We start from the raw sequence: 26,425 nt of genomic DNA, 5'->3' as shown, positions 1-26,425 counted from the left end.
TTAGCAATCTGTTCATATTCTTATGCCCTTTTAAAAAGGGAATGGAGTCCTAGGAATATTGCACACAATCTTTCTAGATATGATGGTTGATCATGCTCTTGGAGCACCTTCTTAGGCATCCACATTGACATCCTTCAGCTACCAGACTTTATCTTCCAATGTTCATCTCTGAGACGGTGTGATTGACAAAGCTCCTAATTGTGCCATCTCTTTTCTATTCCATTTGGCAGGACTTTGACCAAGATGGTAGATGACTCCCTGTTGGCTACCTACTTAATCCCTTGAACTCACGGCATTTCCCAATGCAGTTTGGTCAAGATGGCTTCTGTTACATCTTGCACTGAAGTGCTGCTGCAGAACCTACTCCCTTATCTTCTTCCTGACAAAAAAGGACTTCCCTCAGAACATTTCTTAATTTTGCAAATTTTGTATTTGTTCTATAAACTTTGTCAAGTTCTGCCTCTGTGTGTTCTTCATCACATTCCTTTAATAAATGATAAAGCTTTAATTACCTTTCCCCTAATATCGTCACCAGAATCCTCTGTAATCACTCTGAATCTCAAGCAAAATTCCTTATCTCTCAACTCCAATAATGCTAGTTTATCTCAATCTCTTTCCCTCTCTCCATTTGTAACTTCTGTCTTATTTTCTGAATTTTCCACTTTGTCATTTTGTCCAGTGACTTCTTTTACAGAATTTTCCATCTTCTTAACTTTTTCTTTTATCTCCTCTTTTAACTGTGCAAGTCTTTCATCCATTCTGTCTTCAAAAGCTATCAGTTTTGTGGCTTTCTTGGTAGCTGCCATTCTAATACCCTAATCCAAAATGAAGGTGTATCAATTACAAGAGGGAAGCTAAAAGGTAGGCTTTCCATTTTTTTTCTTCAAGTGTAAATTGATTACATCCAATAGTGATTAAGAAAGTGAGGCTTTTGTGAACTTTGTGTCCAGTTAGGTTGTGTTACAATTGTGTGCTTAACTGAAATTCACCAACCTCTAGCCTTTTGACTCATGAGAAACCTCAGTTCCTGCAGTCTCATCAGGAGGAGCAGTTGTCTAGAGTGCTAATAATTGATCTCACAATATCTCCTTGTCAGGAGAGACCACACCAGACAAAATTCACCATCTATCCCCCAATCTCTGCCACAATGCCATCCCTATTCCTTCTGGGATGTCTAGTCCATCAAAGAACCTCACTCAGAAGTTGAATTCTCTTGCAGTTTTGAAGACCTCAGTTTTCATTATTTTCTAGTTGAAGTTACAAGTAGTCCTTGTTTAATACCCATTTGTTCAGCAACTGTTCATAGCTACAACGGCACTGAACCAGAGGACTTACAACTGTTCCTTGTAGTTGTGTTCATCACAGCTTCCCCACAATTACATGATCATGATTTTAGTGCTTAGCAACCAGCTCACAATTATGAAAGTAGCAACATCCCAAAGTCATGTGATCAACATTTGCAACTTTCACTGTCAATTTCTGACAAGCAAAGTCAAAGGGAAAGCTGGCAGGAGGTTCACAAATGGTGACCTTGTGACTACAGGACACCAACTGTGTGGGATTTGCCTAATAATGGAAATTGGAACAGCAACAACTGCTGTTGTAAGTTGGTGTCACCCTGGTGTCAGAGTAATTAATGAAGTTGCACGATAGACTTTTCACAGCTAATTGATGTTCACAAATATGTTCTGCTAGATTTCTGTCTGTTTGTCCTGTAGAGCGGTCATTGCATTTTATTTTGTAGATAACTCCTATTTTGTCTTATTTTGATATTGGAACTTTGGATTTGTTTAGGATGCTTTGTAGGGGCTTTGTTGATTTCATATGCTGTGGTTATTCCAGGTAGTTGGAGCAATGTTGACTTTCCAAGTTGGGTTTTTTTCTGGGTTGCAATATTTGCATTGTTAGTGGTTAGGGTGACTTGTATTTTTGCTAAACCTGCACTAGTATCCATTGTGTTGAAACTTGTTGTGTTGTAATTTATTTCTGCTCTTTGTTAATTCCAGTGTGTTGCAGGCTAATCTGAATAGGTTTTTTTTTTTTAAAAAACCAAACAAACAGTTCCTTTTGGGTGCTGTTGAGTTGCCGTAAATTGTGGAGATGGTTTGTGTAAGTGGCTTTCAGTGGACTTGAATATGAATCTTTTTCCACTGAGGAGACTTTCTCATCAAATTTCCAGAAAATCTGTTGTTCATCACCAAGCACGTTAGTCATTCTGCCCCTTTTTGCCAATAAAATGTGTTTATTTTCAGCATACCTATAGAATTTCCCTCTGCCCTATCTACACAGAAGCTGAAGCCCTTAAGTCTTCTGTACTTATTTTAAGGATTGCAAGTTAATGCAGTTGGTTACTGCAGACTCTTCATATTTTAGATCCCCCCTTTTTTGCTTATAATAAGACCTGTTCTTCTAAATACAGTATATGCAGCCAAGTGCTGTCACAATCTTTCAGAAATGGTAGAAAATGCTTACAGAATCAAACAATTTCCACTTTCAAAAACTATTCTATTTTATTTTTCATGTAAAGAAGGCTCTTGGTGTATGGCCTTTCTCTTTTTCCCAGTTCAGAGGAAATGGCTGTTTCCTAATTCCTGCTTGTGCTGAGAAAGTTTGAGGATCTTAATTCTTACAGTTACATTTCCTTCCTTTCATAATATGACAAGATGCTTGAAAAACTGGAGTTGTAAGGTATTGGTGGTGCACTTCTGCTTCCTCTTTCTTCATCATGAGCGAGTAGAATCCTCGTAACTGGGTGGGAAAAGCAGAAGTAATGGTGATACAATTTGCATTCAAGAGTGTGCTATGCAAGTGACAGGGGAAAGTTGCTTTTCTGAGAAGATCTTTGATGACAGTCAAACCAAAAGGTAGAAAAGTTAAAGGAGAATGCGAGTGTGCATGCTACAGCAGTACCTGACTGTGGGACTGTTCCTCCTTTTCGATCTCTTCTTAAAAGGTGAGAGATTTATATTAGTTTACACTAAGGCAGGGGTAGGCAACCTTGGCTCTTTTATGACTCGTGGACTTCAAATCCTAGAATTCCTGAGCCAGCTATGCTGGCTCAGGAATTCTGGGAGTTGAAGTCCACGAGTCATAAAACAGCCAAGGTTGCCTACCCCTGCACTAAGGGATCATAGCAGCAAGAGATAGTTGGATCCATGTCTCCCAGCAAATTCCTGGAATTCTGAGGCATCAAAGCCATAAATGGGAGGGGTCTTATGAGTTAATAGTGGTAACTGGTGGAGCAGTGGGCTGATGCCTCCTTAAGTAACACCAGCTGCCTGCAATTAGTGCAGGTTCGCATCCCACCAGGCTCAAGGTTGACTCAGCCTTCCATCCTTCCGAGGTAGGTAAAAGGAGGACCCAGATTGTTGGGGGCAATAAGCTGACTTTGTAATAATGCCGCTTGGGGTGTGTGTGAAAGCCCTAATACGCAGGCATATACATAGAATGAAGGCTACTGCTAAGTTTGTAAAGCCGCCCTGAGTCTTCGGAGAAGGGCGGGATATAAATGTAATAAAAATAAATAAATAAATAAATAAAAATAAGTAACTGCAGCAAGCTGTGACAAGTGAGTGTTCTCTAGTTTAAAGAATAACAAAATAACAGAGTTGGAAGGGACCTTGGAGGTCTTTTAGTCCAGCCCCCTGTTCAAGCAGGAGACTCTATATCATTGCAGTTAATGGCTGGCCAATCTCTTCTTAAAAGCCTCCAGTGTTGGAGCACCCACAACTTCTGAAGGCAAGTCCTTCCACTGATTAATTGTTCTAACTGTCAGGAAATTTATCTTTTTTCCAGGTTGGTTCTCTCCTTGATTAGTTTCCATCCATTGCTTCTTGTCCTTCAGGTGCTTTGGAGAATAGGTTGACTCCCTCTTCTTTGTGGCAGCTCCTTAGATATTGGAACACTGCTATCATGTCCCCCCTCATCCTTCTCTTCAAGAAACTAGACATACCCAATTCCTACAACTGTTCTTCATATGTTTTAGTCTTCAGTCTCTTAATTTGTTTCTTTGGTTTGTTTTTTGTTGCTGCATTCTTTCTAGAGTCTCAACATCTTTTTTACATTGTGGTGACCAAAACGAGATACAATGTTCCAAGTGTAGAAGGCATTATAAAGTGGTATGAATACTTCATGTGAACTTGATTCTCTTCCTCTGTTAATGCAGCCTAGGTCTGCTTTGGCTTTTGGGTAACTACAGTACATCACTCTGCTGACTCATATTCACGTGATTGTCCACTAGGACTCTAAGACCCTCTCACAGTTACTATTATTGAGTTAATTGAAGATTTGAGTTAACTATTTTTTTTTGCATTGGTTCCATAGCTTGCATTTATTTATTATACTTTTTGTAACAGTACTGAGTGGTGTAAAATTCCACCCGAAAATATTTCATTTCTGTAGAACAATGGGAATTTTTTTTCCTTCCGTAATGTACCAGCAGCAATGTCAGTAAACAGTTATTAAGTGTGGAGATACAACAGACAGATGTTAGAAACACTTCATTTCAGGAGAAACATTTTGTTTTATTTCTTATTGGCAGCTCTTTCCAAGAAGTAATATAGTTTTGATTATATCAGATCACAAGCAGTTGTAGCTCAGTTATTTTAGGGAAAAAAGCATAAGAAACTGAAACATCTGGGTGATTGAAATGAAGAATTTGAATAGCTGATGTTGTTTCTTTATGATTGATCTGGGATTTTAAGGCATCGTTTTAAGCAACAGTGTCTGTTACATCTTATAAGAAGGTGAATAGTGTTGTTGTTAGCTGCAAAGTCATGTCCGACCCATCATGACCCTATGGACAAAGTTCCTCCAGGCCTTCCTGTCCTCTACCATCTTCTGGAGTCCATTTGGATGCCTTCCGACCAGAGGGGGTCATCTTCCAGCGTCGTATCGTTTTGCCTTTTGGTACTGTCCATAGGGTTTTCATGGCAAAGATTCTGGAGTGGGTTGCCATTTCCTTCTCCAGTGGATCACATTTTGTCAGAACTCTCTGCTATGATCTGTCCGTCTTGGGTGGCCCTGCATGGCATAGCTCATAGCTTCATTGAATTACACAAGCCCCTTCGCCACGACAAGGCAGTAATCCATGAAGGGGGAATAGTGTGTAGGGAGAAGCAATTTTGCTTGGGAAATGACATTCAGAAACTTCTGATTAAAACAGATAGAAGTGATTATGTTTAATGGTTCGGAGAGATGGATAATCCTGTCCCTCTAAAGTTAAATGGAATGGGACAATTGGTCACCACTGGGTCACCCTGGCTTTCCACCACTGGGTTGTCCCTGCTGGCCTGCTGCTGCCAGCTCATCCCAGCCAGCTCGTCCTGGCTGGCTCGCCCCAGGCAACTTACCCTGAGCAACTCGCTGCAAGATGACTCACCCCAGGCAACTTACCCCATGGGACAATTCATTACAGGTGAGATAGCTGTACCATTATGTCACCAAGCCAAATTCTGCAGGTGAGAGGTTTTCTTTTTGGGGCGACCTGTTGGTGACGAGCCAGCCAGGACAAGCCAGTGGCAGAAAAGCAGTGGTGGAGACTGGGTGGCACAGAGCCGTTGGTGGTGAGCCAATGGTGGCAAGCTGGTTGTGGCGACGCAGCGGCAGCGAGTTGTCCTAGACCCAGAGTCAAAATACAGTTCCTCTCCCAGGCCCAGCTTACTTTAGCACATATATTTTTATTATTTTATTTTTATTAAAATTTACAAAGAACATAAAGACTAACCCAAACTAAAAAAAGGGAGAAAAAGAAAGAGAAAAGAAATATCGAAGAGGACAGAGAACAATAAATAGAAAGAAGAAATTACTTCTGAACCAAATATAAGCACAATTACAGTATTAACCAAGACTAAGATTATCAAGGAAAAGAGATCATATTTTCTGTTCTCCAGTTTTTTCTAATAATTAAAAACACAAATCATGAATGCACGTTTTTCTTTCATGGAAAAAGTTTATAAGAGGTTTCAATCATATAGATGTATATGCATATATATATGTGTGTGTGTGTGTGTGTATTTCTATACTATATATATCTATAGATATATCTATATATCTGTATATATATAGATATAAATATAGATAGATACGAATACAGATACGGAAACGGATACATTTATAGATATAGATATAGCTGGGCTTTTGGTTTGAAAGTCATTTGAAACATATCTCAAATATGTATATATGCATATGTATATATTCACTAGTCAAAGAAGTTAATTAGAGCCATTCCTCCATTAATTCACCAGCCATTCCTCCATTGTGAGTAATGTCACATCTTTCCGCTTTTGAGCATATAATAGTCTCACTGCAGTTATCATATATAAAAGCAAAGTTCCATGACTTTTTTCTGGTTGCTGTCCATTAGTTCCAAAAGAAAAGTCTCTGGTTTCAGTAATACTTTATCCTTTAAAATCTTCCAAATTAATGTATTTGTATCCAAAATTCTTAGGTTTTTCATCAAACATGGAAAAATGTCCCTTTGTGTTGCTAGGCCCAGCTTACTTAGGAAAGTGACTGAAGGAAGTTTTGTCCCACTGACAGAGAAATCCACCAATCCCTGTACCTTAAAAGTCCTCTCCCCACCTCCTTTAATGGGAAATGATCAGGATAGGATCAGTCACTGGCCTGGTCACCAAGATGAGAAAATCCCAACTGTATACAGCAGGCAGGATGATGCTGGTATCCTTTGCTGTGAGGAGTCTCTGGTGCTCTCTGAGCTTGGTTGTTTTCTTGCAGATGTTTCAATATCCAAAGTAGGTAACATCGTTAGTGCTAATCATCAGTAACAGTTTTAGAACTAGCTCTGATGATGTTGCCTAGTTTGGTTGATGAAACGTCTGCAAGAAAACAACCAGGTTCAGAAAGCACCAAGGACCCCTCATTCCAACCCTGAGCTACAAATATTCTCCTTTATTGATTCTTGTGTTGTCTCCTGGCCTGGTGGGAAGAATGCTAAAACTACTCTCAGATTGTACTCACTGTCCCAAAAGCCCACTGGGATAACATGCAAATTATCTCTCGCAATGGCAATTTCCCTCTGTAAAAAAAAAAGAATGGCAATTTATCTGTTCCCTGATACACTAGCCTGAATTAAACTTCAAAGATGGCTATATCCTATGCTAAATATCCTTTTATATACTATTATATCCTATACTAAATTCTACAAACTGGTTTTGTTTCCTTCTTTTTTCAGCCTCCAAGTCTCAATGGGTTTGACTCAACCCATCAAAACCTCAAGCTGAAGACTCCCAATTTTCCCAAACCTAAATGAAGCAGTCCTGCATGTTTATATTAAAAATAGCCCATGAAATAGCTGTCAAAACTGCTTTGCCACTGATTTTAGCGGAATGCCATCCACTTTGGCAGTTCAGCATGACCGTCAGATTTCAAAGAAATAATAGAAAAGAGCTCCAGGGATTAGTCTGCTTCTCTCTGACTGATAGGGGGTGTGTGTGTCTTTTGCAAAAATACAATCTGCAATTGTATTGCTAATTTCACATTAAGTCCTATGTTCTGCGAGACGTTTAGCCTTGGGTTGAATATGCTTAGATGCCCTCCTACCTTCTTCGATAAAACCACAAGGAAAAGTTCTGAACATCTATTTTTTTAATTAAACCCAGCTTGATTTGACATCCAAAAATCCATGGCTAATTTTAATTATGGTTTCCTCGAAACAAGCGAAGGTCAAGATCAAAGTATAGTTCATGAATCTGGCTTAATTTATCAAATTATAGTGAAAATGATAGTGAATTTGATTTCAGACTATGGTGAATTATAAACTAGAATGAAAATACTGTATCTCTTTCTTACGGTTATGCTAAGGAGCTGAGGAGGAACTCAGGCTGATGTTAGTTTCATTTTGATTGTATACACAGAGAGAGAGAGAATACTAAATTTTTAAATTTATTTTGCTAATTCACATGATCTCCATGTACCAAACAAACACCTTTTGATTTTTAGTTTTCAAATATATTTATCAATCAGTTGTTTTATTAACAGAGAATGGATCTGCATGTCATCTCTTCATCAGAGGAAGTCAAGACTCCACAAAGTGAAACTAATGTTTCTGTGGGATGGAAATCTTTAGAACACTTCTCTTCTTTTTTGTTGTTCGTTCCTTTTATGGCAAAACCACTTTTTTCACCCTGCAAAGAAGGTAATGGCTTGAATGGCTGCCTGAGATTGGATGCTCCTCTTTTTCAGGTTTGACAACTATCGTTGGAGGCCCTTCAGTGCTGGAGGCTTCCCTTGGCAAGACACTGTTTGTAAAGTGTCAATATGAAAAAAGTTATTACAACTACAAGAAGTACTGGTGCCAAGGCTCTGACTGGTGGTCCTGCAAATGCGTTGTTATGACGGACGGGACCGAGAAAGAAAAGAGGGTTGGCAGAATTGTCATCCAGGACAATCAAACGCAATTTGAATTCACAGTGAGAATAGAGAACATCTCAGAGGAAGATGCGGACATTTATTGGTGTGCCATAGAAAGAAGCTTGCCTGATTTCAATTGGAAAGTAAATATTACAGTAACCAGAGGTGAGTCTATTTTATCAAGCACTGTAGGAAGATGAAAGCCTATAAGAGATTATGGGAAAGTTGGGGGGGGGAGGGAAATAAATTGAATATTCATCTCAAGAAAGGCAGCCCAGTCCAGATGCTGAGAGATACTGTGGAAGCCTTGCATTAACTAACTCACTATAACTCACTATATCTTTCAGATACAAGAGTGCTGCATTAGTTTTAGGGATTTCTTTTCCCATGACCTTTTTTCTCCTCCCCCCCCCCAGTGAATTTCACAGAGCAAATGAAATGTTGGACCTTCCTTCCTTCCTTCCTTCCTTCCTTCCTTCCTTCCTTCCTTCCTTCCTTCCTTCCTCTCTCTCTCTTTCTTTTTCTTTCTTTCTTTCTTTCTTTCTTTCTTTCTTTCTTTCTTTCTTTCTTTCTTTCTTTCTTTCTCTCTCTCTCTCTCTCTCTCTCTCTCTCTCTCTCTCTCTCTCTCTCTCTCTCTCTTTCTTTCTTTCCCCTTCTAGCCCCACTAGAAACGTTCATTTTCTGATGAAGCAACATCCTCCTCAGGTGTCCTGAAGCTTTTTGCTTATGCACCAGATGTCAAGATGTCATTATAACAGGCAGTTCATGGGTGGAGGTTCATATGAAAGGAGCGCCAATGGAAAGAACATATCCTTAAAGATCCACTTGTGGAAAAGAAGGCAACAGGGCTTTGTTCCCAGCACAGATAGGTTGTGGATAAAGAAGCAGGAGACTCTGCCCATTGGGGGCTGTGATCACTGCCATCCAGACAGAACAAGCTGCCCGTCCTTTTTACCAAAGCTTGAAATCCAGTAATGCTTTCTTAAAATGAAACTTCCAGTTGGTTTCAGCATGGGAGATGAGCAGTTTAAATCTGCCATGCAGAATTATCCTTGGTTGAGAAAGGAGAAATATTTGAACACACACTTGATATGTGATGGGGGTTTCCCGATACTCCCATGTAACACCTCTACTCCGCGAGCTGCATTGGCTTCCGGTTGCCCTCCGGGTGAGATTCAAGGTGCTGGTGATGACCTATAAAGCCCTTAATGGCTTGGGTCTGGGATATTTGAGGGAACACCTGCTGCCAGCATCAAGTTCCCTTCGTCCAGTGCGCTCACACAGGGAGGGTCTTCTCAGGGTGCCGCCGGTAAAAGATTGCCGGCGGATAACACCCAGGGGGAGGGCCTTCTCTGTGGGTGCGCCTGCCCTCTGGAACCAGCTGCCCATAGAGCTCAGGACTGCCCCTGACCTTCGTTCATTCTGCCGGGACCTGAAGACCTGGCTCTTTGAGCTCTCTGGCTCAGGCTGAGAATTTTTAACTGGGGTTTTTATTTTTAGGGATAATTTAATCTTTTTTAATTGTTTTTTAACTTTTGTATTTTGTATTGGTTTGGTTTATAAATACCCTGTAAACCACTCTGAGTCCTTTGGGAAAGGGCGGTATATAAATCTAATAAAATAAAATAAAATAAAATAAAATAAAATAAAATAATAAAATAAAATAAAATAAAATAAAATAAAATAAAATAAAATAAAATAAAATAAAATAAATATTAGTCACTTTTTCCAATGGCATGCAGTGCCAAGTGGTGGATTAAGAGTAATATAGACCAACTCTCTTGTGTCCAGCAGCATTCCTGAAGAAAAAAAAGCTCTTGTCACTCTGAAATCTGACTGATGTGAATGTTGATTTCCATCATGGAACTTGCTGGCTGCAAGAACAGAGGGAGAGAGTTGATTGTTGCCAATGTAAAGCATCAGTAGTAAACTGGAGTCCTTCAGGGGTGGCATGTTCCCAGCCTCAGCCCTACATTTGAATGCCAGTTCTGTTTCGATCTCTTGGATTTACTGGGTAGTGGATGTACTGAATTGTAAAGTTTGCATCGTCTGAAAAAGCGAACGCCACATGCTTAGGTTTCTTTACTACACAATTTTTTCGATTCACAGCATCTAAACTACACCTTTCCTTTAGTTAAATATATCTTCTTCATTGCAGAGAGCTACACTAGGAAAGACAGCAGAAATCTGCTTTCTTTTTAGAATACGTAATTGAGATTCTGGGGCTATATTCTTTCACTGTTCTATTTGTTTGCTTATTTGTTTATTAATGCAGTAGTAACCTACTAGACGTATTGAAAGATTTGAAAAAAAAATATGTGGCTTGCACAGGTAGAACCTCTGGGTAGACATGTACCACATCTTCCACACCAAAACTGATGGGTGCAGGGGTGATCTTATCCAATGCATGCAGCTTTACATATTGTCTTCAGTTCAACAGACGGCTCAACCTCTGTGCTGTTGATACTGATGCACTAATCATTTGAGGCTGTTGCTTTCTATTGGATCAAGCCCTGGCTCTGATACCTGCTTAGGGATGCTACCTTGCACATAATCAAATGTGAGACCTATTCATGGTTTGGTACTAAGAATCAGATGGGTTGGCTGCCATTCCATCAAGTCTTCCTGCCACATAATGGCTTCCTGCCCAAGCTGCTTTGGTGCTGTGGCTGAACTGGCAATAGGATTCCCTGGGCTTATGGTGCTGAGGGACGTTAATCTTCCTTCCCTGGGCACAGTAGCAGAGGCAGCTCAGGAATTTATAGCTGTCATCCTGAGTTTATGTAAGCTGGTTTTTCTCAAAGTCTGGTCCCAGCACCCTTGGGGATTTCCCCAAGACCCTCTCAGGGCTGTGCAAAATCAAAATATTTTGCCAGCCAATCTTGAAAAATAATACAATATTAAAATCCCATCAAACTTTTCTGAGAAGCGGTAATGGCAGCAAATGCATTAATTTTACTTTTTATTTCTGTAAATATTGATAAACATAACCCATACAAAAAACCCCTCTTTTGCTGTCCTCCATAATTTTTGAAAGTAGAAGGGAGTCCTAAACGTTTAAGAGCCAAAGTGTGGTTAAAAATTGGAGGATGAAGCAAAGCATTTTAATAAGGGAAGGAAATTGGTTCAGTTCCCTCTCTGCCAATATACTTGGTATAACACTATAAAAATATGCCTTTTCATGAAAACACAAACTACTGACCTCTTAGCATGCTGATATTTATATTTGCTCTTTATATTTGCAGATTTATTTAACCTCCTTCATGGAGTTATTTCCAAAGTTGGAAGAATGACTACCCTCTGCCAAAGTACACAAACTACTTAGATCAGGGGGGGAGGGGGGAATTATTGCAAACAAATATCATAAGTTCCATCATTCCATATCTGTATTTCCAGGAGCCAAGCAGAAGGGGTCAAGTCTGTTGAACATTTCGTTGTCAGATTGTTCCCTTCCACCTCCCTCATGCCTCAGTAGTTCCTCCTGATATATCACAGTTTTGACACATCATCAATCTTTACATTTGTCTTCTGTGTTCACTTAATACTTGTAGTCCATTTGAATGGAGAATAACCTCCCAGGGAAAAGTTACTTTTTACTGCTGAAGCTTGGAAGTTTTTCCAACGGTGACAGGTCCATCATCATCTGTATACATTGTTGGTATAATTTCAAGACCATGCAAGCATAGGTTAGAAAATTATGGGTTGGTACTTATTTTAATTTCTTTTTTAGAACTGCCACCTATTACAACAACTGGATATCTTCCTACCATCTCAACCTTCCCTACTGAAACTACAAGTCCAAGTCCAAAGAGGTAAGTTTAGATCTGCATAGAATAAGTGACAGGAGTTGTCAGAACTTAAGGATAAAAGGCAGGGGATCTTAAATTTTTTATCATCACAACTCCTTAGAGTGTAATCTTAAAGTACACACCTTCCCTAAAACTACAAACACCAAAATAAATACAAATGAACAGTGAAAACTATACAATAAAACAAGGGAAAGATGGATATACTACAACAATGTACAATTAATTGGTACTTTGCCTTTTCCCTGGACTCTGTCTATATTTCCTCAAAAACAGGACGGAAATTAGGAAAGCCTAATCTAAGGGCATATTTACTTACTTACCATTTCAGATGCCCCTATCCTATGCAGATGGCAAATGAACTTTAAGCTTGCTTTTAAAAATGCATGTGGACTGATACACTTTCCCAACAGCTGGCAAAATATTTAGCCCAGACAGCAGGTGGCTCTCATCTGCCATTGGATAATTCCCCTTCTCTTGTACCCTCCCCACTTTCTGTTCCAAGAAAGCAGTGGCCAGTCACTCTGCTTCTGGTGGGCAGATCATGCTGATCATGTATACTTTGCTATGTATGTAGCATACAGACCTGTAGAAAAAGTAGGATCCTTGGTGGTCTCTGAGGTTGGTTGTTTTCTTGCAGATGTTTCATTACCCAAACTGATGAAGTTTGGGTAATGAAACATCTGCAAGAAAACAACCAAACTTGGAGAGCATCAAGGATCCCCCCATTTCAACCCTGAGCTACAAGTGGTCACCTCTATCTGTAAAAAATGTATCTAAACAAAGTACAGTTAAATTAAATACACAATGTTACTTTATATGCAAAAAAATATATGCACAAAGTTAATACACATAAATGCAAGTATAATAACTCTCTTCAAAATTGAAGATGCATTCTTAGTTGGCCGTTTTAGAGTCAATTTGGTCTAAGACACCAAATAAGCAAACAAGAGACCATGAGTTCAAGTCACACCTTAGCCATGAAAGCCAGCTGGGTGACTGGGAGCAGTCACTTTTTCTCTCAGACCAGTCCACCTCACATGTTTGTTGTTGTGGGAAAAATAGGAGGAAGAAAATGTGTTGGGTATGTTCACCTCCTTGAGATTTATAGAAATAATAAAGTTGGGATATAAATAATAAACCAATAAATTTCCACTCTTAAGCATTTCTAAAAGTCTACTTTTCCCCCCCAAAGCTGCTAAAATAGCTCTGGGGTTAAGGTTTTTGGCTAGTAAGATGCTGGTGATTTCAAACCCAGCAAGAACATATAATATAAACATACACACGCTAATTCCATTCCTTCAGCTGGCTAACTAGTTTTTCACAGCTAGCTGAGGGGTTTTTTCTAAAAGAAGAAAGGATGTGAAAGGTTCCACCAGTCTCTCTTTTCTCTGGAGATTGAGGGAATGGTGCAATCTTTCACTGTTAGCTAGAGAAAGGTAGCTAGCTATTAAATGGGGGGAAAAATAGTAATTAAAAAAATTCTCTGGGGTTTCATCCTGGCAACTTCTTACACTAAAGTAAAAAGCTTTTAGCTACTGCATGATTTTAGCAAAGGTGGAAAAGCTTTTAGAGATCAAGCTATTGCTCATTACGAATGTGAGTCCCTCCTCTTAAGGTGGGGTCCTGGTGGTCAGTTGGGCCTGCTACTTGCATACCTCTCTCCAAGCTGCGTAGCAACGGCTCTGCCCAGGCTACTTGACGCCCTCTCGGGATTGGCAGTTGAATTTCCCAGACTTATGGTTCTGGGAGATTTTAATCTGCCTTCCCTGGGCGGTACATTGGAGGTGGCCCGAGAGTTCATGGCTTCCATGATGGCCATGGACCTGACCCAAATTATTCAGGGCCCAACGCACGAGGGGGAAAACACACCTGATCTTATTTTTATCTCTGGGCAGTGGCTTAATGGTCTGGGGGGGTTACTCCAACATCTCAACCCCTTTCATGGACAGACCATTATCTCCTGCGGTTGGGCCTCCGTCACGTCACCCCCCGCTGTCAGGAGGCGGAACCGACCAGATGGTTCCACCCCAGGCGCCTGATGGACCCAGATAAGTTCCAGATGGTGCTTGGATTGATTCCTACCTCCCTCTCCCACAGCCTGGTCGAGTCCTTAGTTAATGTCTGGCAACAGGCTGCCTCGGAGGCTCTCGACCGCGTTGTGCCTTTGCGGCCTCTGACCCAGCACAGGTTCCGACTCGCTCCTTGGTTCTCCAAGGACCTGCGGGAGATGAAACGCCGGAGAAGGGGCCTAGAGAGCATTTGGAGAACCAGTCGGTCCAAGTCTGACCAAACACAGTTAAGATCCTTTTCTAGATCTTATCTTGTGGCAATGGAGGTGGCAAAGCGCACTTACTTCACCACCCTCATTGCGTCCGCAGGTAACCGCCCGACCGCTCTGTTTAGTGTGGTCCGCTCCCTTTTAAATCAAGGGACGGGAGAGGACCCCTTACGAGGATGGGCCGAGGAATTTAGTAAATATCTGGTGGACAAAATTGCTCAGATTCGGGCTGGTCTGGACTCTGACTGGGCAGTATCTGACAAGAGGAAAACGATGAGTTTGGCCGAGAACATTTGGGAAGAGTTTGATCCTGTGACTCCGGATGAAGTGGACAGGATCATGGGGAAATTAAGTGCCGCCACGTGTTTGTTGGACCCGTGTCCCTCCTGGCTGGTCTATGCCTCTCGGGAGGTTACACGAGGCTGGATCTTAGCAGTTATCAATGCCTCACTAAGTGAAGGGTACCTCCCTGCCGCCTTGAAAGAGGCGGTGGTAAGGCCCCTCCTTAAGAAACCTGCATTGGACCCAGCTATTTTACGACTCAGTTTTGAAGATCATATTGGAGTCGTGGCTAGGGGGGCATTTGCCCAGATTTGCCTGGTACGCCAGTTGTGCCCCTTTCTGGACCGAGATGCCCTACGCACAGTCACCCACGCACTCATTACCTCCCGTATAGATTACTGCAATGCTCTCTACATGAGGCTGCCCTTAAAGACCACCCGGAGGCTTCAGCTGGTGCAGAGTGCGGCTGCACGGGTAGTGATGGGAGCACCCCGATACTCCCATATTACACCCCTCCTGCATGAGCTGCATTGGTTACCGGTTGCCCTCCGGGTGAGATTTAAGGTGCTGGTACTTACCTTTAAAGCCCTACATGGCTTAGGCCCGGGATACTTGCAGGACCATCTGCTGCTGGGAATGAATTCCCATCGCCCAGTAAGCTCACACAGAGAAGGCCTCCTCAGGGTACCGTCAGCTAGACAATGTCGGCTGGCAACCCCCAGGGGGAGGGCCTTCTCTGTGGGAGCGCCAGCCCTGTGGAACCAGCTCCCCCATGAGCTTTGGATGGCCCAAGATCTCCAGTCCTTTCGCCGTGGCCTCAAAATACTCCTTTTCCACCTGGCTGACTTGGACTGACAGGGATTTTAATTATGTTTTTAATTTTTTAACTCTAATTTTTAATTTATTTTAATTTTAATTTTAATTTATTGTACAGAGGCCTTTAATTTTAATTTAACTTCTGTATTTATTGTATGTTATTGTTGTTAGCCGCCCTGAGTCCTTCGGGAGATAGGGCGGCATATAAGTCCCAATAATAAATAAAATAAATAAATAAATTTCTGCCCCTGTGAGTTTCCAGGGTTAGTGGAACCAAAACGAAGAACTCAAAGCAGCGTAAGAGGAACGGGGTATTTTTAAACTGTGGCAGGAAAACAGATTTTAGTTTTGCAATTGGCAGGGGGGAGGTTAATAAAAGCAGATATTTATGTCTGAGCTTAAATGGTGAGCTTAAATGGACTCCAGAAGATGGTAGAGGACAGGAAGGCCTGGAGGAATATTGTCCATAGGGTCGCGATGGGTCGGACACGACTTCGCAGCTAACAACAACAACAACAACAATTTATGTCTGCCCTCAGAAAATGGTTCTGTTTGTGGTTTCCAACATGTTTAAGATTTGTGGTCTGTGACTAGATCCAGCCTGTGCAAAAAATGATGATGTAGCACCAAGTAGTAGATATGGACTTTTTCATAATGAAACTACTGTATTTCAACATTGGTGAATACATTCCCCACCACCACCCATATTTTAGATTGGCCCTCTATATGGAGGCCATCTGCAGGGGAAGAAAAACTGGTTGTTAAAAGGATTGGAAATAAAGCCTATATGGATTTTTCGCACCAAGAGATTAACTCTTGCTATAACAATGGAAGTAGGGACAAAATGAACATTTCTCTAGAGACTTCATCTCTAGAAAGTCTCAGTTTAATCCTTCCATGGAGGATTACTCAGAGGTAGAAGTGTCCAGAGCCATCCAGTTTGAATGAATCTAGTTTATTCCCTTGAATAATGCCCAGAGCTATATGGCAAACAACCCAAAGGGAATATAGACCAGCAGTCTCACAAATTTCCTAATATCTGTCCCAGCAGTGACCCTGATCTCATAATCCTGCTACCAGCGGTTCTTGGGGTACTGATGCTAATTTTAGGTGGAATTACTCTGTTGATGTGGAAGCTACAGAAGAAAAAAGGTGAGGCATTTGCCCAAAACTTTTGAATTTTGACTGGTTCATTCCTACAGTCAGGAGTGAATCATTTTTTGGTGTCTGGGGAGGGAGACATATTTTTTTTTTAAAAAAAAATACATTATTAAGAATTATGCATAAAGACTTATCTTTAAAAAAAAGGAAAGAAAGAAAAAAGTGCAAGAAAAAAGAAGATACATAAGCTATTAAATACAATGGCTATAATTATCTTTTCTTCAATAGATAATTATAATCTTATCATCCCTTCTTCTTAGATGTTAGACAAATCCCTCATTTAATCCACATCTTTGAATCCATAAATTATCATATCATTTTTGTTTGTTTTCAGCAAAAAGTCCATATAAGGTTTCCAGACTTTTATTTTATATATATATATATATATATATATATATATATATATATATATATATATATATATATATATATATATATATATATATATATATATATATATATATATATATATATATATATATATATATATATATATATATATATATATATATATATATATATATATATATATATATATAAATTTTTATTGCTTTTATATAAACATATATTTAAACAATATATATATATATATATATATATACATATAAAAAAACACAACAAGACATAACATAAACAATACAATCAACAAAAATACAACAAAAATACTTAGCTTCCGTTATTCCTAATCTTTCTAATCATTTTCGGGTGACTTCCTCGAGTCCCCCCTATCTACGTTTCTTCGTTAATCATCATTAGCAATTTCTATTTCATAATTTTAAATCGTATTTAATATCTATCTATATTTAATTTCTTATCATTTAACAATCATCATTTCATATTGTCCTTAATATTAAACATTAAACTCTAAAACTACAACTTATAAACACTTCCAAGTCCATTTCAAACTAGTTGATATAACGATATTTCTTCAAATAGTCCTTGAATTTTTTCCAGTCTTCTTCCACCGACTCTTCTCCTTGGTCACGGACTCTCCCTGTCAGCTCAGCGAGTTCCATATAATCCATCATTTTCATCTGCCAGTCTACCACCGTTGGTATTTCTTGTGTCTTCCAATTCTTGGCTATCAAAATTCTCGCCGCTGTTGTGGCATACAGAAAGAAAGTAACATCTTTTTTGGGAATTTCTTTTCCGACTATACCCAATAAGAAGGCTTCTGGTTTCTTAATAAATGTATTTTTCAAAACTTTCTTTAATTCATTACAAATCTTTTCCCAGAAGTCTTTTACTATGGGGCAAGTCCACCACATGTGGTAAAAGGTTCCTTCTACAGCTTTACATTTCCAGCATTTGTTATCATATGTATGATAAATTTTTGCAAGCTTAACCGGTGTTAAATACCACCTATACATCATCATCATCATATTTTCTTTCAAAACATTGCATGCTGTAAACTTAATACCCTTTTTCCACATCCTCTCCCAGTCCTCAATCATAATGTTATGCCCCACATCATTAGCCCAATCGATCATCACTGATTTCACTTGTTCATCTTCCGTGTGCCACTCCAGCAATAAATTATACATCTTGGAAAGGTTCTTAAATTTTGTATCTAACAGTAACGTTTCCAATTTGGATTTCTCTATTTGAAAACCTCTTTTTTTATCCATTTTATACACTTCATTCATTTGGTAATATTGAAACCAATCATCAACCTTATCTTTCAGCTGCTCATATGTTTTTATCTTAAATTGGTCTCCTTCTTGTATCAATATAAGGATATATTGATATATTGAAGGTTTCCAGACTTTTAGAAAAGTTTTTGTTCTTGTTTCTCGGTCAGCTTTACCATCTCAGCAAATTCTGACATTTTCACTATCCTTTCCGCCACTGTGGGAAATTTCACTGTTCTTTCATCACTGAGCATACAACAATTTTGCTGCCATTACCATATACAAAATCAATCTGCTATGAACCTTTTCTAGTTCCTTGTCTATAAGTCCCAATAAAGGAGCTCTGGTTTCTCAACAATATTTACCTTTAAAATCCTTTGCATCACTGTATGAATTTGAATGAATGAAAAAGGAGTTGTTTTTCTGATCCCTACTTCTAGTTACAGAAAAACCAGGAATCTGAGTAACAGCTGCCTAACTCCATAATCTGATAAAATTTCCCGAGAGAAAAACCTAATTTTTTAAAAAGTTGGTTAGATCATAAAAATTCACTTGGGCAAACGAAGCAAATGATAACCATACAACTAACATTTTTTTTCCAAAGCTGCTGCAATGGTACAGCAATGCCCTAATGCTATTTTATTGTTTTTTTTTCAGGTACCAAATGCTCTAAGGATCTCCTTCCATCTATGGTAAGCAATTTCCCAAAATTTGTCGGCATACATCTAGGCGCATTGACTTTAATAAGAGGATAGGAGTTGACCTGGAACATATTTATGGAGAATCACTTTTTAAAGTCATGGCCCAATTCAGAACATTGATGTAAGACAGTCCATCTTATCCAGTGTATACAGCTGGATCAATGATGCCAGAAACCATGTCTGAACTATTTCATCAAATAATAGGGTTGGAAAGGACTGAGGTATCATCTAACCCAGCATTTCCCAAATGAATGCATTTCGATTTTCTGGAACTCAAGCTCCCAGAATTCTCAGTGGCATGGCGATATTGGCAGGTAAGTGTGGGCATTTTGGGCTAAATACATCTGGAAGGCTTGTGAAGAATAAATAAAAAGTAAATTGAAGAATAATTCAATTTACTCCCAAGATGATGGAAGAGGTAGATGTCTAGGAACTTAAATTCTTCTAATGAAGGAGGTCACTAGGCCTTTGGGTCATATTCCAAGATGACAAGGCCTTTCCTAAACAGATTTTCAGAATCACAAACCTGAGTGTCAGGGCACAGTTACAAAACAAGAAAAGACAAGTTCATGAATCCTGAATCCTGGATTCACTTCTGAGTCATAAAGAACTATTTACAGCCTTGGGTCTCAATTTCTAATTGAAGATCAGTAAATGGGTAAAACTGTTTGACTATCAGACTTAAAAGAAATCATTGAAGAGAGAAACAATTCTCAAGGCTGTCAGTTCAAAATAAAAAGACGTACATTATTTAAGAATCATACAACTTAACAGCATCCTAAAGAAAACGCCTTCCTTTCATAGTGGCCTGTGTATTATGTATTGGTTCTTTTTCATTTCTTCATGGGTATCCTGAATTCTTATTTCCCCATATCCTATGTGGAAATGAGATGCTATTTCATCTACCAAACTCAATACTTCTACCCATTCAGCCATTGATTTCCTACAGTGAATCAAAATTTGGTGCAGTTGATCTTAGAAGCTTTTCTATGATTAAGAATTCAGGCTTATCAAAGAAACAGACATCCCTACCACTGGCATTTGAATTCCTTTGGAGGATGCTTCTGATTGGCCACTTGTATCTCCTTTCTTAAAGGCTATCACCAAAATCAATAGTTTACATAATCTCAATACCTATGGAAGTAATGCCATTTAATTCTATGGAACAAAGGCAATTGTATTCAAGATGTGCTACAGGTTGGTAGCCTGTCTCACCAAAAGAGAATACATTACAGAACAAACACAATTAATATAAATGCAGGACAAATGGAACAGCATTTATTATGATATGATTGTGATATTATTCTGTTATATAGCCAGAGAAGGTAATGTCAGCATAATGATGTTCCAACTGGTGTACTGTGAAGGTAAGAGAAATACCAGGCAAACCAAATTAAATAGCACCATGTTTTCCTTTAATTTAGGTTTCTCCTTCATCTGATCAAGCCGCAGATGGCACAGAAGTGACATATACAACTGTGATGCCAACTCAGGCTTTTGCTTCTAAGTCTCAGGTGCTTTTCATTATTCAGCTTTGTTAATACTTTTAATTCTTCTTATCTGTTACATTTGCAATTGTGTTTATTGTAAAGATCAATATATTTATTTGGTACATCAGTAAGAAATTAGCTTTGATTTATTATTTTTTTCAAATAAACAAAACCAAAGGTATTGGTGAATTCGTCCAGGGAAAGAAGCCTGGGAAACTTTCCAACAACCACTTGCAACTAATTCCAACTCATAGTCTGACAATGGGCCTCTCAAAAGTCACACCTATATATGGAATGCAAAATCAGTTTTAATTGTTCCAGGTCTTTAAAAAGTTTACACTGTTTGAAAGACATATGGAAAATCAAAAGGACAACCTTCCTTTGACCAATCGCAAAAGTAGATAAAATATTATGGGCAATTAATTCCATAATCCTGATCTCCTTAAAGTTGTGTCCAACGGTATTGTCCTACTTTTGGAATTTCCCAGTGTTACATTAATAGGAAGCTCAATTGAAAGATGTTCCCCATGCCTTTCCTTCTGTGGAGGTTCCAAAAAGCTCCCCGGTGGAAAGCTTCTTAAAAGAAAATCTCTGCACCACAATTGGCTGGCATGCCTATATTTTCTAGGGTGATACTAATAGGTAAAGGTTTCCCTTGTCCAGTAATGTCCGACTCTAAGGGGCAGTGCTCATCTCCATTTCTTGGTTGAGGGACCCATCATTGTCTGAAGACACTTTCAGTGGTCATGTGGCCAGCATGACTATATTCCAAAAACACTTGGAATGCTGATACCTTCCCACCAAAGTGGTACCTATTTATCTACTCACATTTGCATGCTTTCGAACTGCTAGGTGGACATCCCCAAGGTGCTTTTTCAAGAGGCAACTGGACTTTCTTGTTTTTCTTTGAAGACGTTTCACTCCTCATCCAAGAAGCTTCTTCAGCTCTGACTGGATAGTGGGGAATGGAATGATTTATATTCCTTGCAGACAGCTGGTCATTTGCATTCTTTTAGAGAGTCATTGAAGCCACTTGGAGGTTTATCTGTATCCTCAGGTTCACCTGAGTAGTGCAAATGTGTGTGTAGCCTTCTTGGAATTGCTGAAAGGATTGTATTGTAGACTGGAGATAGATATGTTGTATCATCTATCTGGGAGCCCGCTCTCAACAGAGAGGGAGGGATACGACATCATCTATCTCCAGTCTACAACCCAGTCCTTTCAGTAGTTTCAAGAGGGTTCCACACACATTTACACTACTCAGATGACCCTGAGGAGTGGCCTCAACGACTTGGTAAAAGAATGCAAATGACCAGCTGTCTGCAAGGAGTATAAATCCTTCCATTCCCCACTATCCATTTAGAGCTGAAGAAGCTTCTTGGTTGAGAAGCGAAACGTCCACAAAGAAAAACAAGACAGTCCAGTTGCCCTGTGAAAAAAGCCCCTGTGGGACAACCATGACCTGGATGACTGAGACTCTCCATAGACAGCTAGGTGGACAGGAGCTAGGGCAAGAACAGGAGCTCACCTCATTGCATGGCACACTGGTTTCAAACTTGCTGACATGCTCAGCATCTTTAATCAGTGAGCCATCATGACCCCTGACTACTAATAAGTTCTGACAATTCAGATATGCAAATTATGTAAATTGAATGTAGTTTTAACAGAGCTGGGCAGTTATGACCATTCCCTGCTTTCCTGTTCATCATCTGAATCTCCAGCATAGAGCCCCTGGATACCATTTTTCCTTCAAATTCCTCACTTAGTGCTTTATTTGGACTTGAGCTCACCTACTCAGAATAATATGGTATAGTTATGCTGAAGATTTCCTGGTAGATGGGCCTTTCTGACTGGCAATATCAACACCAATTATGGCAGCTATTTTGGAGACTGCCCATAACATCTTTTCAAAATTCCAAATTTACTTGAAAGACCTGAAGCCAGGAGATATTGTGAGATAGCTACCTTGCCATTGGGGAAATAGATAGTTCAAAAGCTCCGTAGACCACAACATTTCAATAATAGATTTTACTGTGGTTTGAAGTTCACTGTTCTTGAGACAAAAATAAATGGATTTGAACATTGCAAATGACCTAGAGATTAAAACTGTGAAAAGGCCTTGCATGGAGGCATTCTCTGAGAAAAAGTTCCCACTGTTGCTAGGATTTCATCTGAAGTAACTTCCTTGAATATGTACAAATATAATGGTAGGGTAATGGAGTTGGGGGCTTAGAGTCATGACTTCTGAATTTGCAATTGGAAAAAGACTCCCGATTCTGGAAGAACTGCCCTCTCTGTCTATCAAAGTGAAACCATTAAAAGTTAAAAACTTACAGAATATGTGTATGACTGGATTTATGCAACCTATTAATCTGAAGTATAGTTGCATAATTGATGACATTATGAGTTGTATGAATCTACCAAGTATGATTTAAGTGATATGTAAACCCTAGCCCCTTGGTCCTAATTTGGTCAGCCATAGTTAAGGAAAAAGCCTGTTGGCAAACCACAAATATGCATATTTCCCCCCTCCTTTTCAAATATTTTTGATCACTCTAGTAACTAGTAACATGTGCTATATGTTAACTTCCTAGATTCCTCAAAACACAGAAAAAGTTAATTATGCTTCCTTCAGATTTTCTACCTTAAATGATCAACCTATCTATGGTAATATATGAAAAGAAGACAATCAAGCCACTCCTGAGAATTTCTCCTTACATGAACTGAAGAAGAAGGATTTAGAATCTTCTCCATCAGAGGCCTTCCTTCTGTTCCAGCTCCTCAAGTAGAAGACCTCAACCCTTTGGCATCACATACATTACTGCAAAGATGCAATACAATAAATCCCATCATTTTAACTAAGTGGAATGGCACTCCAGAGCCATCTTCAATGACTTCTGTGTTAAGCCAAAGTATCTAAAAACTGTCCTCCTAGACTACAGCATCCATCATTCCCCAGCCAAGCCATCCATTGGTTTGTGTGATACGCTTTATAGTTCAACACTTTCAGAATCCCCTGGATTTGCTCCTCCCTTAGGACAATCTTGCCAATAGCCCCAGGATTCATTCAAGCATATGGATTATTTACAGTAAATCCAGCTGTCAAGGATGAAAGTTTGGCAGCTATGTGCCTCTGCGTTTCAACTTGCCTTTAGATTAAGCGGGGGAGGTGTTACTTTTAAGTGGGTTAGATTGAGAAATGAAACTTCTATAATTCTGCTGAATTCTGTGAGAGCCTGAAACCTTTTCAAGGATAACAGAACAGGTGTGGATTTGAAGCACAGTTCCCATAACAAAGTGAACTTGCTTATATGGACTACCTAAAACATTGGGAGTTTGGCTGGGAAAATTATTGTTTAAGTCTATGAATTGGTGTTGGAACCTCAGAGTTAGTTCTGCTTAGACATTACCATGCAGTGTATTCAATAAACAGTAAGATTTTCAGAGATGGAATGAACCTGGAGTTTTATTTGGATTCTTGAGCTGGATGTTGAGACCAGAAGAATACCTAAGCAATTCTGCAGGTAAACATTAGTATCTGAGTAACTTGGCAGGTAAACATCCTTGCTTAGTTTTTTTTTCCATCAGGTGTAGCAGAAGGAAATAAAAGCAATAGGTTTCATCCACTGGTTCTGCTGTGAGGCCACCCGTATTTGGTTCTTATTCTCATTTCAGCTGACTTGGGATTGTTGAGTTCCTTCCAAACAACCAAGAGGGTATGTGCTACAATATCTGTACCAAAAGTGTAAAGTGTAAAAGTGGTTAATAGGAAGTTAGTGGGTCTTTTGGCCTAGGAAGCTTCAAGGGCCCTTCTCTCCATTCTCTCACTGGTGGGGCGGAGTGGGGGTGTGTGTGGAAGCAATGCCCAAAGGAAATTGCCAGCCCTTTCCCAAACAGCAAAGGACTGGTTCTTGGGAACAGGCAAGAAGGCAAGAATGGCTGGGTAATCATAAAGAGGAGAGGGAATGAACTGCCCATGAGAAGAAATAATCCCAAATCCTTAGGAACCAGGATGAGAAGCCTGTGTCATGGGGGGGCGGGAATCTCAGTCTTGGGTTAATGTCATGGTTCCAATAGATGAAACCACCAATTAAAAGAACTTCAAGGCAAGAATTTCTTCCTCAAAGAACATTTTATTCAGGAAACAAAGTATCGGCACTTACATAGTTGAACCCAAGACTGAGATTTCCTCCCCCCAGATACAAAGTAACAAGTTGCAGTTCCCACCCCACAAAAGGTGTCATAAATCACATTCCCCAATTAGCACAAAATGTGGGCTTTTTTCTCTGGCTTCTCAGCCTGCCAAAAGCTTATCAGACAATGTCCTTGAGTTCCCACACTTCTGCATTGTCATAGCTAGCTAAACCCTCAAGCATTTACCCCATCCCCCCTTTTACATCTGAACTCTAAAAGAACAGAAAAGGCACATTAAAACCAAAGGTAAAATGACTGCTGAATCTTAGTTGTCAGAGCGTGGGACATCCTTTGTCACAGCGTTGACAGGCTGGGCATGTGAAAGTGTGAGATCCTACAGCTTTCTGAAGAAGAGATAGAATCTGACCTTTTCCAGAAGGCCTGTAGCATTTAGGGCAGACATGTCAAACACAAGGCCCAGGGGCCAGATTCGGCCCGTGAAGTGGTTTCATGTGGCCCACGAAGCTATCCTATAAACAGTGAGGGAACGGCCCCCGCTGCCTTGGCCCAGGCCAGCCAGAAGCCAATGTACAATTTCGTGGTGGTCATCTATGCTGAAATGCATTCAGTCTTAGCTCCACAAGGCCATCTGGAAACAGTGAGGGACCGGCCCATGCCGCATCGGCACTGCCCCCTGGGCGCACGCTGGGGAGGTATCACCCTTTGTGAGGAATGAAGAAATGCACCATTGCCTGGAAGTGGCCAGCATATGACCCTGCCTACTTTGGGCAGGCTAGGGGCTGGGCAGCGTTGCGCTTCTCTTCAGATTCGTGCCACTCAGCTCAGCCTCTTGGCACTGTCAGGAAAGTGCCCCACTGCCTGCCAAAACCGGGCAGGCTGGGGGCTGGGCAGCATTGTGCAGGTAACATCGACTCTCACACTGCTCATGAAATCCCCTCCCCCAGAGCCCACCAAGCTGGATATGTGAAGTAGGCGAGGGTCAAGTGCTGGCCACTTCCAGGCGATGGTGCATTTCTTCATTCCTCATGAAGGATGACACTTCCCCAGCTGCGTTTCTTGCCTGTTTTTCTCCCTCCCTCATCTCAAATATTTTCCTACCACTCTGTTCTTGGAAGGAAGGAAGGAAGGAAGGAGAAGAAGGGTCTGAGGGAAGTCCTGCCTTAGTCCTGCCCTGCTGCCCTTTCACCATCCCCTTGCCCCCTCCTCCTGGCCTATCCTGTGGGGTTTCCCATCCTATTGCTAAGGAAACTTTGGATACAAAGCCAGGTCTCCTCACATGGAGAGGGAGTGGGCCTCCCTCTTGACTTTTCTCTCGTACCCATCATGAGCAACCTGGCTAAGGAGAGCAAGCACAGCAACAGCAGCCTTGAGGAGGAGGTGAGTGCAGCTGGGCGCCACCATGGGGAAGTGGGGCTGGGCTTAGTGTCATGGGTTCTTGACGGATGGGCTGGGCATTTGACCTCCAAGTCACCGTCCAACCCCCCCCCCCCAAGGCCTGAGAGGAACAGTGAGGCTCCTCCAGTGGACCATGCCTTGGCACTTGCCCCAGTCCCATCTTCTTCTGCCAGAGACCCTCAGATCTGTCCCACTCCTGCCCAGGCCCCCATTGGCACCCTTGATGCGAATGATGTAGAGCTGGCCACACCCACCCAGTAAGCCACGCCCACCCTGGCCACACCCACCCAGCCCGCCATGGGCAACTGCAATGCTGATGCGGCCCTCAATGAAATTG

At 40.5% G+C, this 26,425-nt stretch overlaps 1 protein-coding gene across 2 annotated transcripts; it reads left to right on the top strand.

Annotated features, from left to right (window-relative positions):
- Positions 1-2,707: 2,707 nt before the first annotated feature.
- Positions 2,708-23,975, top strand: CD300LF (CD300 molecule like family member f). Of its 2 annotated transcripts, none has more exons than XM_081321245.1 (7): positions 2,708-2,953; positions 8,203-8,535; positions 12,101-12,182; positions 16,607-16,707; positions 19,005-19,039; positions 20,473-20,562; positions 23,133-23,975. In XM_081321245.1, the coding sequence occupies exons 1-7, from the start codon at positions 2,884-2,886 to the stop codon at positions 23,214-23,216; spliced, it is 795 nt and encodes a 264-aa protein (XP_081177371.1). In that variant the 5' UTR covers positions 2,708-2,883; the 3' UTR covers positions 23,217-23,975. The 2 variants fall into 2 exon arrangements, with proteins under 2 accessions (XP_081177371.1, XP_081177370.1); XM_081321244.1 differs by having other exon boundaries at positions 16,604-16,707.
- The last annotated feature ends 2,450 nt before the right edge of the window (positions 23,976-26,425 follow it).

This window comes from Vipera berus, assembly GCF_964194415.1.
Source record: "Vipera berus genome assembly, chromosome: 2".
NCBI lineage: Eukaryota > Metazoa > Chordata > Lepidosauria > Squamata > Viperidae > Vipera > Vipera berus.
This window is presented reverse-complemented; position numbering and strand designations above follow the sequence as displayed.

Coding starts and splice junctions, on each gene's coding strand:
- CD300LF (XM_081321244.1), top strand. CDS start 2,884: ATGCGAGTGTGCATGCTACAGCAGTACCTGACTGTGGGACTGTTCCTC. Junction 8,536..12,100: donor AAATATTACAGTAACCAGAG/GTGAGTCTATTT, acceptor TTTCTTTTTTAG/AACTGCCACCTATTACAACA. Junction 19,040..20,472: donor AGGATCTCCTTCCATCTATG/GTAAGCAATTTC, acceptor CCTTTAATTTAG/GTTTCTCCTTCATCTGATCA.